At 49.5% G+C, this 16,984-nt stretch overlaps 1 protein-coding gene across 2 annotated transcripts in view; it reads right to left on the bottom strand.

Annotated features, from left to right (window-relative positions):
- Window positions 1-16,984, bottom strand: part of Rhbdl3 (rhomboid like 3) — a 52,160-nt gene that overhangs the window by 19,445 nt on the left and 15,731 nt on the right. The window contains exons 1-5 of one of the 2 annotated variants that reach the window (XM_051158104.1): window positions 15,449-15,596; window positions 11,726-11,780; window positions 11,352-11,576; window positions 4,638-4,786; window positions 2,909-3,021 (exon numbers count right to left, since the gene is read on the bottom strand). In XM_051158104.1, coding sequence (XP_051014061.1) covers window positions 2,909-3,021; window positions 4,638-4,786; window positions 11,352-11,576 — 487 coding nt within the window. In that variant the 5' untranslated portion in view covers window positions 11,726-11,780; window positions 15,449-15,596. Of the gene's footprint in view, window positions 1-2,908; window positions 3,022-4,637; window positions 4,787-11,351; window positions 11,577-11,725; window positions 11,781-15,448; window positions 15,608-16,984 lie in introns of those variants that run through there. The other variant, XM_051158103.1, reaches the window with a different exon arrangement.

Below are 16,984 nucleotides of genomic sequence, written 5' to 3'. Positions count from 1 at the left end.
TTTGTTTGTTTGTTTGTTTGTTTGACACAGTAGCTTACACAGCTCAAGCTGGTCTCAAAGTCACTATACAGCCAAGGATGACCTTGAACTGCTCCTCACTGGCTCTACCTCCCAAGTGTTGGGCTTGCAGGTGTATGAGCACCTGCCCTGTTAAGACACTGGCTTCAGAGGTGCTGTGGTAGGCAGCAGTCCCTTGATAAAACAGGACAGCCTTGGGGCTGGGATAACTGCACTGGGCAGGCATGAAAAGCAGGGTCAGATACTGATCAAGGCCCTCCTTGGTTTCTGACACATTACCTGCACAAAAGCAAAGGCCTGCCTTTTGGGTCTCGTCATCCTGTGCTTGTGTTTGGGGTCACAGAGTCTGTGTGGGAGAGCAGCTCTACTACTCACCCAGAAGCTCTGTCTTCTTGGGCAAGCCACGTGTTCCTCTAAACCCTGGCTTCTGTTTTGGTGTTCCTTTCTCACTACGTAGCCCAAGCCGGCCTTGAACTCCTGATCCTCCTGGCTTAGTTTCAGAAGCACTGACATTACAGGAATGCCTGAGGCCATACCTCAGCCTTGGACTCTGTACCCACAGCAGCTAGAGAAGAGTATAGCTAAAGGAGAGATGGCTCAGTGGTTACGAGCACTGGCTGCTCTTCCAGAGGTTCTGAGTTCAATTCCCAGCAACCACGTGGTGGCTCACAACCACCTATACTGGAACCTAATGCCCTCTTCTGGAGTGCAGGCATACACGCCAATAAGGCACTCATATACCTAAGTAAATAACTCTTAAGAGAGAGACAGAGATAGAGACAGACAGGCATGGTGGTGCATGCCTTTAATCCCAATACTTGGGAGGTAGACGCAGGCAGATCTGTGAGTTCGAGGCCAGCCTGGTCTACAGAGTGAATTCCAGAACACCCAGAGCTGTTACACAGAGAAACCCTGTCTTGAAAAACCAAAAAGTAAAAAACAAATAAATGAGCGGCAGAGGCAGGTGGGACTCAGAGGCCAGCCTGGTCTACAAAGCAAGTCGAGGACAGGCAAGGCTACACAGAGAGACGCTGTCTGGGAAAAAAGAGAGAAAACTAGCTCCTGCCCACATGTGGTGGTGGTGAGGACTCTGCACCTGCTGAGCCTGGATAAGCTAACTCTCCAATCAAGGTCTAACCGCCCATAAGGACTTCTGTCTGGTGATCTAGATGGGGTGCAGGGGCTGTTTAGGGAGATCAATCCACTCCACCACCGAGGTCAAATGACATGATTTGTGGTGCCCAGAATGCCCTCCGGCCTGAATTGATGGCTCAGGCAGAGCACTGTGTGCCCTGGGCGCCACGCAGCAGCCCCGCAGCCTTGTGTCTCGGTGGTGTGCTTTGCTTTTGTCTGCACCTTCCCACTCCGCACTGACGTCACTGGGGAAGGATGCTGCGCTGTCTCCCCGCCGTGTCATCTGTTCCGGGTGAGGGCTGAGTCATTCTGAATCTCACTTCTGTCTTCCAAGTTATTGGCACCCCGAGTCTAATTGACTACAAACTGCAAGTGCTACGAGTGGGTCTCCCCACCCCCAACCCTGTTCCTTGCCATTTCACATCTGGGACTTGGAGAAGCTGGGTAGGGAACGCACAGCTATAAATCCCAGGTGGCTTGGTGAGTGGGTGGCTGAGAGAGAGGCACGGTGGAGGTGCTCACTAACCTCTGTTAAGGACACAGTGGGAGCCAGACATGATAGCACAAGCCTATAATACCAGCACCCTGGAGGCAGAGGCAGGCGAATCACTGTGAGTTCAAGGCCAGCCTGGTCTACAAACTGAGTCTAGGACAGCCAAGGCTACATGGAGAAACTCTATCTCGAAACCACCCCCTCAAAAAAAAATTTAAAAAATAAATAAATAAAAAGGACACAGTAGGTGCTGGATTCAGGAAAGGTTTTGAGGGTGTCCGCTCCCTCAGTTCCCTCCTCCTCCCTGGCACAGGGTCTACAAAGTATCTGGTTAGCCCACCGGAGGTGCTCTGAGGTCACTTCCATCTCCAGCTGCCTGCTGTTTACAAGGCCAAGGCTGCCCAGCTCTATTGATGACAACTTTAATGCCACTCAGAAAGGATTAAGATCACACACACACACACACACACACACACACACACAGCTGCCCAGCTCTGTTGATGACAACTTTAATGCCACTCAGAAAGGATTAAGATCACACACACACACACACACACACACCTTGGGCCCCAGCTGTCAAGCTGAAGATCTTAGGAGGCAAAGCTTTAGCAGGCAGCAAGAAAGTTGGAGGCCTCATGAAGGAGAATGGTGCTCTAAAGTCGAGCTTCTGTTTCTCCTGGGAGAACTTACTCACCTCCTACCCCTCCCCCCATGCCAGGCACACAGACTTCTCCCAACAGGGAGTATCCACTACTTCCTAGGCCAGACTGTCCTGCTTTCAGAGGGTCGATCAAGGAATCCATGGCCCCTCTGGGAAGAAGAGAGAACTACCTGTGGGTTCAGATGTGCCTTGGCCAAAAAGCTGCCTGGCTTCATCTGTACCACGGACGGACGGACAGACAGATGGACACCCTGGGTGTCCCTCTGCACCTTGCACAGGGGAAGGAGCCTGTCATGACACAGCAGCCTCCCAACCATGGCAGGCAGTTCTCCTTAGCTCCCTCTACAAGCTGGATGGGACCAAGGGACTTCTCCAGGCTTACACAGCTAGAACATGGCGGTTTGATGACAGGAATTCTGTCCGTAGCTCTGCCCCTTTTCCGGAATACATCTCCCTGTCTGTGGGTGGCTGTGGGAAATTTGCCAGGAGGACAATTCTGAGTCAGGAGCCCCTGAGATGAGGATCTGTGTGTGTCCAGGAAGCCTGGGATCTCCTCTGACCTATGCCGGGCAGGAGGGTGACCACGGGGCCCATGTGCCTACCTGCCACAACGCCGGCCACATAGACAAGCCCAATCCGGGTGGCTCCATGCACCATCTCCAGGGGTACTCCTACCAGCAGCTGCAGCGCCACATTGAGTCCCAGCTGTTCTACCCTGTGACGGACCACATTCGTTAATTCGCCTGGCAAACGCTGTGTGCCGGGAGGTTGGTGCAAGGTCACCTTCTTTGCCTTTGGGCAGCTCCTGGGCTGGGGAGGGACTTGACTATCAAGGGAAAAGTTCCTTCCAGCTGGTACACAGTACAGAATATACACGAGGGTGGTGACAGACAGGTACAGGCTGCAGCTGCAGCTGTGACGGGGGGGGGGGTGAGTGAAGGGGGGCAGAGGAGGGGGACTAGCCATGCCCAGGACCTAGCCACTCCAAGGGTTAACATAAAAGAAACCAAGGCTCAGAGAGTAGCAGTGAGTGGCTTGGCCCCAGCCCAGGTGTCTGATCAGCTGGACCAGCGCCACCGTCCCCCAGCACATGGCTCACTCCTGCTTTTCACAGAATCTACACCCACTGCTGAGCCTGAGAACAAAGATGGTCTCAAAACATCTGGACGCGTTAAAGAGCTCTTGTTGTAACTTAGCAATGCAAGTTACATTGCTAAGTTAAGTTTAAGTTCAATTCCCAGCAACCACATGGTGGCTCACAACCATCTACCATGAGATCTGGTGCCCTCTTCTGGTGTGCAGGTGTACGTGTAAGCAGAGTGCTGTATATGTAATAAATACATTAATCTTTTTGTTTGTTTGTTTGTTTGAGACAGGGTTTCTCTGTGTAGCTTTGGCCATCCTGGACTCTCTTTGTAGACCAGGCTGGCCTCAAACTGACAGCAATCCGCCTGCCTCTGCCTCCCAAGTGCTGGGATTAAAGGCGTGCGCCACCACTGCCCGGCAATAAATCTTTTTTTTAAAAATAAGTCTTATAGTGGGAAGTCCTCCTTCCTGGCATGAGAAGGGGCCTGCTCCACTCCGAACTTGTGAGGGCTGGGGGAGGGATGCCAGGCTTTCTTCCCCTGGCCAGACTGTGATGGGAAGTAAGTAGTTCCAATAAATTCGTCCTTTACTTGGCTTGTGGAAGCAATCAACACACACAGATATGAACAACTCTGCTGGCTGGTCACACGACCCTTTTCGCTTTGGCCACTAAGAAGCATAGAATGTTTCAACCTACCTCTACAAAGTGCATAGAACCATACTGTTACGTGTGTGTGCCGTTCCCACTGCTGGCTTTCAGCACCCTGCTCTCTCATTCTCCTTAACACCTGACTGGTATGTTTGCTATTGGGAGAGTTTCGAAAAGCTATCTCAGATTTGTATTCACGTCAATAAAAATAAACCGAAAACTTACTTCCAGAGTTTGGGGCTCCGTCAGGCTGTGGTGGTGCATGTCTTTAATCCCAGCACTTAGAGAGGCAGAGGCAGGCGGATCTCTGTGAGTTCGAGGCCAGCCTGGTCTACAAAATTGAGTCCAGGACAGCCAAAGCTACACAGAGAAACCCTATCTAGGGGGAAAAGAAAAAAAACAAAAACAAAAACCCAGAGTTTGGGGCTTAGTGACAGGGCAATTGCTGAGTTTCAGGGACTCCTTTGGTCCAATCCTCAACACTGTAAAAATTAATTTTAAAACATGCATATGTAAATATGTCCATAATATGTGTTGACATATCTACTGCAGCCCAGGTGATCAGGCCCACCCGCAGGAGCAGGAGAGATACTCACCCTGCGTGCATGAAGATGTATGTCAGATAACGCCAAGCCTGTGCGCGGAGCTGCGGGTGGTACACCAGCGAGTTCTTCAGGTACCGAGGGTGGGTCACCTGCAGCACAAACTGATCCAGGAGCACCCCGTTGTACAGGAAAAGAGCAACCTAGGTGAGTCACAGAGTGGAAGGGTCAGTTATTAGACACAAGGCTGCCCAGGATGGCCCTTTTGCTGGTGGGTACTGGGGATGTGACGGGAGGCCGTCACCAAACCCCCAGAGTATGAAAGGTGCCCACAGCCAGCACCCACTTATCAGTAACCATCTCTTACTCTACTTCTGTCTGATACTTTTGTGCAATGGGCTCGTTTGATCTCTTTGTCTATGTTTCTTTGGTGGGTATGATTTTAAACCTTAATTCTAGTAAAAAAAAAAAAACCAACTCACTCTGATTTCATATAGATTGGCTTCTTTCTGTTTTCCTTCCTTCCTTCCTTCCTTCCTTTCTAAATGATTTGGTTTTGTTTTTCGAGACAGGGTTTCTCTGTGTAGCCTTGACTGTCCTGGACTCACTCTGTAGTCCAGGCTGGCCTCGAACTCACAGCGAGCCTCCTGCCTCTGCCTCCCGAGTGCTGGCATTTAAAGGTGTGCACCACCACGCCCGGCTCTTCAGTTTCATTTTTAAAGGTTATTATTATTTGAAGCCGGGCGAGGTGATGCACACCTTTAGTTCTAGCCCTCAGGAGGCTGCGGCAGGCAGATCTCTGAGTTTCAGGACAGCCAGGGCTACACAGGGAAACCCTGTCTCAAACACAGACCAAGTCATCATTACTTCACGTGCATTAGTGCTCTGCCTGCATTCATGTCGGTGCACCGTGTGTACGGCTGTAAGGGAATCAGACTCTAGCCACAGATGGTTGTGAGCCACCGTGCAGTGGGTCTGGGAACCAAACCCAGGTTCCAGTGTTCTTACTCAGCTGTCTCTCTAGCCCCATGTTTCATTCTCTGCAGTTTACCAGATGGTTTCCCTGGTGGCTGCACCGTTTTACACCCCCACCAACAGTGCACGAAGTCTCCGGTTCCCCCTCATCTTCACCTATGCACCACATATGTTGATTTTTTTTCCCCCCAGATGATTGCGTTTATTTGGGCCCTAGAAGGGAATTTACTTTGGTGGTTTCTCTAGGACTCACTCTAAAATGCATTGCTGTGACCCCGTGTTCATAATCAGAGTGTGCGCAGAACCATTTGAAGATGGCTTTGTGCTGGGCGTGGTGTCGCACGCCTTTAATCCCAGCACTTGGGAGGCAGAGGCAGGTGGATCACTGCAAGCTCGAGGCCAGCCTGGTCTACAGAGTGAGTCTAGGACAGCCAAGGCTACACAGAGAGAGACCCTGTCTCGAGAGGAAGATGCTTAGTGTACCAAGCTGGGCTACCACAGTGCAGAAACCCAAGAGGGTGGGGCCTTTCCCTCCCAAACACAACGGCGCTGAATTTCTTTAAGACACAAGCCTACTTTAAACTGTTCTTCCCTTTCTTCTGTCGCTGCCAGCTGTGGGTTCTGTCATGTTGCCGGCATCAGACTTGGCTGGCAGCTCTGTGTTCCTTCATTTTCTCTCTGTTATGGACTCAGAGACTCCAGCTGCTAGCACTCTATGGGAAACAGAAGCCTTGGGCTCCCAGAGTCAAATCAGCTGTTTGAGTAGCTTCCTTTATTTTCTGAATCTAGGATTCAAGTTCACACAGCTGAAGAGTTTTAATGTCAGAGTCTGAAGTTAGACTGAACCAGGAGTCTGAACCAAGCTGGACATAAACACTGCCTCCTTTGGACAAACTCAGGCGAATCGTTTGAATTATTTGGGCCTCAATTCCCATATCTGAAAATGGATACCAGTAGCTAGACTGCTCTGTCCGGTGGTCACAAGTTTAATAGTGACAGGGCAGCCGAGAGTGGTGGTATTCAGCTCTAACTAGTACTTCAGAGGCAGAGGATTGGAAGTCTGAGGGCAGCTGGAAAGCAGCGAGCGCCTTCTTCTCTTTTTCCTTCTTTCTTCCTGTTTTCTCTCCCACTTGCTCCCCCCACCCATGACATAGTTTCTCTGTGTGGCCTTGGCTGTCCTGGACTCACTTTGTAGACCAGGCTGGCCTCGAACTCACAAAGATCTGCCTACCTCAGCCTCAAGTGCTGGGATTAAAGGTGTGCCCTGCTATCCCCTGCAACAAAGAGATCCTTTCTAAAAAGAACAACAAAATGGGCTCAAAGCACATATACACCCTCAGCCACACAGGCTCACAAAAAAATTAAAATAAATAAGTTAAAACAAGGGCTGGAGAGACGCCTCTGCAGTTGAGAGCACTTGCTGCTCTTACAAGGGACTCAGGTCTGGTCCCCAGCACTGGCAGGGCGGCTCACAACCATCTGTACCTACAGCCCCAGGGAACTCCAATACCTTCTTCTGACCTCTGTGGACACTGCATGCATGTGGTGCACAGACATACTCATTCACACAAAGTAAATACATCTAAAGAAAACCTTTAAATTCAAATAGATATTGTTTTTAAAAGGAGGGGGGTGGGCGCACAAGATAGGTGGTTCAGTGGGTAAAGGCACTTGCGGCCGAGCCTGATAACCTGAGTTCACTTCTAGAAGCAAGACGGTAAAAGGAGAGAGCAGATGCCTGCAAGCTGTCCTTTCTCCTACACACGGGCACCATGCATATACTCTCCCCACATGCAAAGCAAGTAAACAAGCAAATAGATGTAATTTACAACTTTAAATGGACAAAATAGCAACAATAGCAAACATTAAATTTAACACAAAGAGACAGTTCAAGGCCCAGCACATACGTGGGGAAGGAAGGTATAATTAAGGTCAGGCTTGGCTCTTTAAACAGCCTGGACATAGCTTAGACTACCAAAGGCTATATGCCCTGTTCTCCAAGACACTGCTCAGGCAGCTGGGGATCCAGGCCAGCGGCGGTGTGCTTGTGTAGCATGCATGAGGCCTAGGTTTGATACACACACACACACACACAGACATACACACAGGCACACAGACACACACACACAGACACACAGACATACAGACACACAGACATACACACATACACATAGACACACACACACAGACACACAGACATACATACACACAGACACAGACACGCACAGACACACAGACACACACACACAGACACACACATACACAGACACGCACAGACACACAGACATACATACATACACACACACACACAGACACACAGACACACACACACAGAAACAGACAGACACACGTAAACACAGACACACACACACAGACACATAGACACACATAGAGACACAGACACACACACACAGAGACACAGACACACACAGACATACGTACACACAGACACACACACAGACACACGCAGACACACAGACACAGACATACACACAGACATACATACACACAGACACACAGACATACATACACACAGACACACAGACATACACACAGACATACACACAGACATACAGACACACAGACATACACACATACACATAGACACACACACACAGACACACAGACATACATACACACAGACACACACACAGACACACACATACACAGACACGCACAGACACACAGACATACATACAGACACACACACACACACACAGACACACACACACAGACACATAGACACACATAGAGACACAGACACACACAGACATACGTACACACAGACATACGTACACACACACAGACACACGCAGACACACAGACACAGACATACACACAGACACACAGACACAGACACACAGACATACATACACACAGACACAGACACACAGACATACATACACACAGACACAGACACACACAGACACAGACAGACACACACACAGACACACACATACACAGACATGCACAGACACACAGATATACATACAGACACACACACAGACACACACACACACACACAGAAACAGACAGACACACGCAAACACAGACACACACACACACAGACACATAGACACACATAGAGACACAGACACACACACACAGAGACACAGACACACACAGACATACGTACACACAGACACACACACACAGACACAGACAGACACACGCAGACACACAGACACAGACACACAGACATACATACACACAGACACAGACACACAGACATACATACACACAGACATACACACAGACATACATACACACAGGCACAGACACACACAGACATAGACACACACAGACACATAGACACACATAGAGACACAGACACACACACACAGAGACACAGACACACACACACAGATATAGACACACACACACACAGATATAGACACACACACACACACACACACACACACACACACCTGTACTTTCCATCTAATGCTATTCAGGTGTCCTGGCAACAAGCAGAGCTTCCATGGTATCTCATTATTGTTGGTCCTCAAATAGAAGTTAATAAATAGCCCCACACAGTAAGCCCTGGAAGAACACATCTAAGAAAATCTCAGAAAAACACCACTGCAACACAGGCTTGGATGAAACATAACAACAGCCAGAAGATCTCTACCGACACAACAGAGAGAGCAGTGTTTTGTTTGTTTGCTTTTGTTGTTTTATGGGTCTTTTTTTCTTTTCTCTTTTTTCTTTTCTCTTTTTCTTTTTCTTTCTTTTTTAAATATTTGTTTATTTATTGTGTGTACAGTATTCTGTTTACATGTGTGCCTGCATGACAGAAGCGGGCACCAGAGCTCATTATAGATGGTTGTGAGCTACCATGTGGTTGCTGGGAATTGAACTCAGGACCTTTGGAAGAGCAGACAGTGCTCTTAACCCCTGAGCCATCTCTCCAGCCCTCTTTTCTTTTTTTCAAGACAGGGTTTCTCTGTGCAGTTCTGGCTGTCCTGGAACGGACTCTGTAGACCAGGCTGGCCTCAAACTCAGAGATCCACCTGCCTCTCAAGTACTGGCATTAAAGTTAGTTTCTTTTTTTCTTTTTTTTTTTTTAAGGTATAGTTTCTTAAAAATATTTTTCTTTATTATTTTATTTCTGTGGATGTTTTGCCTGCACATATATCTGTGTACCGTGTGCATGCCTGGTGCCATCGGAGGCCTAAAGAGAGTGCTGGACCCTTGGAAGTTGAGCTACAGGTTGCTGTGAGCTGCCATGTGGCTGCTGGGAATCAAACCTAGGTCTCTGGGAGAGTGCTCTTAACCACTGAGCCATCACTCCAGGCCATTTCCGGTTTTTTTTGAGACAAGATGTCACTCTGAAGCCTAGCCAGCACGATGACCCTTCACGGGATTTCAAGTGTGACCCCTCAAGCCCAGCCTGACCAAATATTTCTGATTCAGGGAAAAAAAAAAAAAAAAAAAAAAAGACCCGAAACTGAGCAACCCACCCAGCAGGCCAATAGAGGAAGCAGGAGCATCATAGGACCTCATGCAGAGGTGGAATCAAGCACAAGGCTTTAGAGGAGGAATGGCCAAAGACTGGAAACCGCCAAAGGGAAGCCAGGCATCCCTGCTGGGCCAGAGGTGGGCGGGCTCCCTGTGCTGAGCTGAGAACTGAGTTCCATCACAGGGCAAGTCCCAGACAGGAATACCTGCGGAGTCCCCTGTCTGCACAGGGCTCATTTTTTTTCATGATAGTAAGTATGGCTTGGGGGCTGCTCTTTCAGAGAACCCCAGTTCAACCCCCAGTATCCACATTAGAGGTTCTACAGCTGCCTACCCAGCTCCGGGGGATCTGAGGCTTTCTTTGGACTCACGAGTATATCCGTGTGTGCACGTGTTTGAGAAACGCTCGCCTGTGGTTGTTTAAAATAATGTATGATAGATTCCCTAAAGAGAAGATGTTCTTCAAAAACTTCATTTTCTTCCTCACCCAGGCTCCCTCCCAGAGGTAAACGCATGCTCCTTCTGTGTTCCAGAAGCACCCCAGCCATTCTCTCGCTCTAAGGACCCTGGAAGTGTCCTTCCAGGGGCAGCATGGGAAAGCTCTGGCGACTCCTGAATTACAGTTTAGAAATGAGGTCGCATGGGGCTAACAGCTGTTGTTCTAACCCTCCAGGGGAGGAATTACAGAAATTGGCTTTATTGAATTTGTCTGGCTAGACCCCCAAATCTGTGAGTTTTGCTGTTTTGAAGGGTATAGGAATATGGGGGCTTTGCTGCAGGGAAAAAAAAAAAAGAATTTTTTAAAAAGCCTCAAATAATCTTTGCCCGGACTGCTTACTGATAGCACTTAAGCTAAACAACTGGTGTAGCCCAGCTGGGGAGCTGAAGGTCAGGGCTAGGAGAAGAAGAGTTGGAGGCCAGCTTGGGATACATAGTGAGGCCCAGCCAGCCTGGGAGTAGGGTGAGACCGTGTCTCAAAAACCAGAAAGCAAAGCAAGAGCTCAGCAGTTAAAGACACTTGCCGCTTCCACACAAATGAACAGCTTTTAATTCCACATCCAAGGTGTCTGACACTCTCTTCTGGCCTCAGTGGGAGCTCCCACATGTACTACACACACACACACACACACACACACACACACACACACACACACACACACACTTTGGACTCTCTTAGCAGTCCAGGGTTATAATAACTCCTAACAAGGATCTGACTTGCAGGACAACAATTGCTATTTCATCTGCAGCCTTCCTCCCCCCTCAGAACCTCTGACATCCTCTTCCCACACGATGCCAGGTCTAGAAAGGTCCCCCCTTCCCCCTGGTCCTTGCCTCCAGCAGCGTGACCGTGATCATGAACCAGGGCGGAGGGCAGCAGGTGTAGCTGTCGTAGTACCACTTGCGGTCAATCTCCCTGGGCAGGGTCTCGTAGGCAACGTGTCGGATGAGCCGCTGTGAGAGGCTCAGCCCCTTCTCCTCCAGCAGGACCTTGCTGCTCAGCCTGCGGTTGCCCTGAAGGATGGCCTGGCGGAAGCTGTTGGAACGTTTGTTGCTCATCTGCACAGGAAATGGGACGGGGAAAGGGTCAGAGCCAGGGCCTCGGGGAAGCCCTGCTCCCACACTTCAGCCTGCATACTCTGGAGAGTGAGTTTAACCCCTTTTCTCTGAGCTCTAAGCAGTACCCCCCTGAGTACCGCTGTGTTGACCTCTGAGGCTCACAGCTCATCTCCGTTAGATAAGGACTCCAAGTATCCCCTCTGCCTAAATGGAAACTGAGGTGCAGAGAGTCCTAAGAAGACACAGGTTCAAACCCAGGCCTAAACTTTTATATTCCTCCCATCCACTCATTCCTGATCCTCCCATCCCCAGGGTTAGGGCCATCACAGGACACAGAAGAGACCGATGGTCCTCAGGACAGAGAGGTAACCAGCAGTCACAGCTCAGAGTGACAGCTGCTGTGAGCATGCCCAGGATCCAGACCAATGTGTGTCAAGGTGGCCAGCAAGGGCTTTCTGGAGGTGATGGTCAAGTGAGGGCCAGAGGTGAGGAGCACTGAGCAGCCTCAGACACACCATCACAGAGAGGTGCGAGTGGGTCTCAGTCAGCCAGCTGTTAGAAGCTGCCAGAATCAGAACCCAGTGCCCTGCCATGGAAGCCATGACACCTGAGTTTCTCCTAGGACGTACCGTACAAGCAAGCACAGGGCTTCCTCACCCAAGACCAAGTCCTGCCCTCAGCAGCCCTGGCCTGACCCTCACAGACCTCTATTTGCCTCACCCAGCAGTTAGCCTGATTGCCAGCTTTTAGAAGCTTGTGTTACCCTTGACTTTTTCCCCAGGTCATACGTAAAAGAAATTTTTATTTGCCTGCTTTAGTTGTTTCGGAGGCTTCCTGCCTGTCTGCTAACCTAGGCCCAGTCCTGGAAGCTTCTAGCCTCCGTACAATCTAACCTAGGCCTAGAACATTTTCAACCTCTGAGACTTACTACTTAATAAGCTCACCCTTTCTTGTTCTTACTGAGCCCTGGGCCAGCTGGCTAGAACTGCCTCCCCTTTCCCTCTGCATGGAAATGCATCGGTATTATATCTGGTCCTTGTGAGCCTCTGTAGGAACTGGATTCAAAGTACAAATAGAGCCAGGTATGGTGGCCCACGCCTATAATCCCAGCACTCGGGAGGCAGAGACAGGTGGATCGCTGTGAGTTCGAGGCCAACTGGTCTACAAAGCGGGTCCAGGACAGCCAAGGTTACACAGAGAAACCCTGTCTCGAAAAACTAAAAAAAAAAAAAAAAAAAAAAAAAAAAAAATCAAAGTACAAATAGGAAAAGAGAGGCATAGAATGGGCCCAAGGGCCAAGGCTCCAGGGTGGGGCCCTCTTTACACAAATGCAGGCTGTGAATAGCTGCTCCAGCTCAGAGTCTGAACATTTAAAAAAAAAAAAATATGATGATATCATGTCACTTCTCACCATGAGCTCACACAGAGGGCTCCACTGGAACGGAGCCAGCCAGGAGAGAGACACCTCACCTGGGCCTTGAAATCAGGTAGGCACCAGGTGCATATGGGCTTTTGGTGCTGTGGATGACCCTTCTGTGGCCCCAGCTTCCAGGTCTGCTCCCTGGGCCTGCTCAGAATAGTGGGTACTCTCCTACCCCTGAGTGCCGACAGCACTTCTCTGCAGACCCACACGCCCATAGCCCACGGACTGACAACCTGCAGCTGAAAGGCCACTGAAGCAACCATTGTCCGGGCAGCCACATCACAGGGAGCTGAGATGGGGCAGGGACAGCAGGCTTCCCCCAGTGAGGCCTCTGATGTCTAGGAACACAGGGAACTTCACAGAGTTTTCTCCTCCCGTAGGCGACATGAAGAGAGCACACCGCCTCACGGATGGGGAAACAAGCGGTGACATCTAGCCTTGTATCCACCTTGCTGGTTCGTGGAGCGTCTACTGATGTCTCATCCACCCAAGGAGGGGCTGCAGCTTGCCTGAGCCACCCGATGCCCATTGTAACCCTGCCACAGAAGCCTCCGAAAGAACACAGCATCAATCCCCAGGAACGGAGGCATCTCTGCTGAAGACAACAGACAAGGGACAGGATTCTGAACCATGGCCCCTCCTTAGAAGTCACCAGTCTAAGAGCTCTGGCCTCTAGTTATGTTACATTTCCTAGGAAGTCTGGCTCAATCAATTTTTTTCTTGTGCCGGGAACTTCCTTACTCCCAGATCCTGGGAAGACCACTGATTGAGTTCACTAACATATCTCACCAACTCCATCCAGGCCAGGGCAGAAAGAACCCGTAGGCCTCAGTTAGGACTTGACACAAAAAGAGAACTCTGTATACATAAATGTTGGGGCCTGGGGGTGTAAGGCCTGGTGCAGCGCAGCCTCCTTGTTGCCACAACGGGAAGAACTCAAATTGGCAGGAGCTATTAGAAATATCAAGACCTATCATGGCATGGTGGCTCATGTCTTTAGTCCTAGCACTCAGAAAGGCAGAGGCTGGCAGATCTCTATGAGTTTGAGGCCAGCCTCGTCTATGAAGTGAGTTCCAGGACAGGACAGCCCAGGGCTGTTATGCAGAGAAATCTTGTCTAAAAAAACAAAACAAAACAAAACAAACAAACAAACAAAAAAACCCCAAAAACAGAAAAGAAAGAAAACACAGGGCCTTGGTACTGTGAGTAATAATTCCAGGAAATAAACTGCATCTGCAAAGACTAACAAATACAACCTTTTTGGAATTTATTTTTAGTTTATTTTTATTTTTGTCTTGAGACATGGTCTCACTGTGTATCTCTGGCTGTCCCGGAACTCACTATATAGACCAGGCTGGCCTTGAACTCACAAAGATCTGCCTGTCTCTGCTGGGGGTCAAGTCACGTACAACCACACCCAGCCTTTTTGAAATTTATTAGGAAACTGCTAGCTTCCATCAATCCAAAGGTTAAGACTGTCATCAGAGAGCATCTGAGTGTTTTGGTTTTCGTTGTTGTTTTTATTTTGTTTTTGTCAGTCAGTATCTGACTATAGGAAAGATTCCCCCAGTGTGGTGGTTTGAGTAGGTCTGGCCCCCATAGACTCATGTGTTTGAATGGTTGGCCATAGGGAGGGGCACTATTAGGAGGCGTGGCCTTATTGGAGGAAGTGTGTCACGGCGGAGGCGGGCTTTGAGGTTATGTACGCTCAAGTTATGCCCCTTTACATGGTCCCCCGGATCGAGATGTAGAACTGTTGGCTCCTCCAGCACCATGCCTGCCTGCACACTACCATGCTTCCCGCATGATGACAATGGACTAACCCTGAGCTGGAAGGCAGCCCCAGTGTAATGTTTGCCTTCATAAGAGTTGATGTGGGCCAGGCGGTGGTGGCGCACACCTTTAATCCCGGCACTCGGGAGGCAGAGGCAGGCGGATCGCTGTGAGTTCGAGGCCAGCCTGGTCTACAAAGCGAGTCCAGGACAGACAAGGCTACACAGAGAAACCCTGTCTCAAAAAAACCAAAAACAAACAAGCAAACAAACAAACAAAAAAAAGAGCTGCCGTGGTCATGGTGTCTCTTCACAGCAATGAAACTCTCACTAGACACGGATCTTGCTTAACCCGTCTCTCTGATGTTTTCACTGATGTGTTTTTAAAATGCCTTAATTTATGACTTTGTCTACTACTATAAAAACGTCCATGAAACTGCATCCTTGATGAAACATGATATTTGAGATCTAATATATATTCCCAGGCCAAGCGTATCTTATTCTGTGGAGGTGGGAGCTGTGTCTTTCAATGGGGGTGCTATCTTCTCACCTGTTGAAGCTGAGGTTGTTGACATGCTGCTGTCGATCAAGACAAAAAACAAAAACAAAAAGAACCAACCTTTGTCTAAAACTCCTTCCTGTGTGTTGTAAGCCCCTCTCCTTTCCAGAATGCTCACCAAGTTGACAAAGTCCTGGTAGCAGATCTGCCCGTCTGCATGGCTGTCTGCGAGAGCCAGGAGCACCTCCTTCTTGTGTGGGTCCAGCTTAGAGCTGTGGCTCTCCAGGAGGCTCCGGAATTTTCCTGTGCTGATGTAGCCGGTGCTCCCAGGGTCAAACTGAGGGTAAAAGCACAGAGATCAGAGCGTCAGAGCCGCCACCCAGCTGCTCATGTGCAGACCCAGATCTCCCTCACTTGAAAGTTTACTTTTTGGGGGGGGGGGTCCTTATTTTTAGCTTTCAAGATAGGGTTTCTTGGTGTGTAGCCCTGGCTGTCCTGAAACTCACTCTGTAGACCAGGCTGGCCTCGAACTCACAGAGATCCGTCTGCCTCTGCCTCCTGAATGCTGGGATTAAAGGCATGCGCCACCACCACCTGCACCAACTGCACTTGTGCATTTTACACCATTCTCTTTAACTTGAAACTCCCCTACACCCTGGACACCAGCCAGGCTTCTCACATAACCCATCTCTAGCCAGTTCTGCCTCATTACAGGGCTGTGCCTCCTGTCACAGCATCTGCCTTAAGGGCATTCAATTGAGATCTGTTGAATAAGCAGGATGTTCAGTGAACAGACAGGTACTAATTTTCCATGAGAAGCCTCTTAGGTTCAGTTAGAAGAAGCCGTTATCCTCCTTGGCTCCTTCCTCGCAGAGCCCACCCACAGCCTGGCCTCCATACTCTGTCAGAAAATGACACCCCATCTCCTGTGGTGTCAAGAGCACTCTGGGCAAAGGGGCTTCTCACACAGGACCCCAGAGTGTACCTGGAGGTGCTGCAGTGGGTTGCTCAGGTTTTAAAAGGCAATGGAAGCTGGGGGGACAACCTAGTGGCAGAGTGTGTACCCAGCACAAAAGAGTCCCAGGGTCTGATACCAGTACAGGGATTGGGGGGCAGGGGGAGCACTAAATAGCAATGGACCTTGGGAAAGCATAGAAGGTAAGGCTGGAAGGCCAAACCCATGTTGCTTCTTTCTCTGGATAAGGTTAACGAAGGCTGTTGTGGGAAAGCAGGCGCTATGTACAGTGCTTTTAGACAATCTTAGTCTGACTGCCAGAAGTCACGGTCAGGGACCACTTCAGTTCTCCCTAGGACTCTTTCGAGAGGGTAACTCCATGGAGGCCCATGTTCAGATCACAGCCTCCACCCCAGCACTAGGGGTCAGACGTGACAATATTTGCTTATTACATCCAGTATTTCAGGAATCTCAAAAGGATCTTTTAGACTATTAAGTGTCATGGCTGACAAAATGGCTCGATAGGTGAAACCCCTTGCTAAGCAAGCCTGACAACTTGAGCTCAATCCCTGGAGCTCATACAAAGGAGGAGGAATGACCTGACTCCCCAAAGCCATCCACAAGCCCTGCCACCCCAACCCCTCACACACACACATAGAGGATGATGATGATAAATTTTTGTTTGCTTATTTGTTTGAGACAGGGTCTCTCTATATAGCCCTGGCTGCCCTAGAACTCACTGTGCACTAAACTCAGAGA

This window comes from Acomys russatus, chromosome 16, assembly GCF_903995435.1.
Source record: "Acomys russatus chromosome 16, mAcoRus1.1, whole genome shotgun sequence".
Taxonomy (NCBI): Eukaryota; Metazoa; Chordata; class Mammalia; order Rodentia; family Muridae; genus Acomys; species Acomys russatus.
Note: the sequence above shows the minus strand (reverse complement) of the source record. Positions and strands in the feature narration are given on the sequence as shown.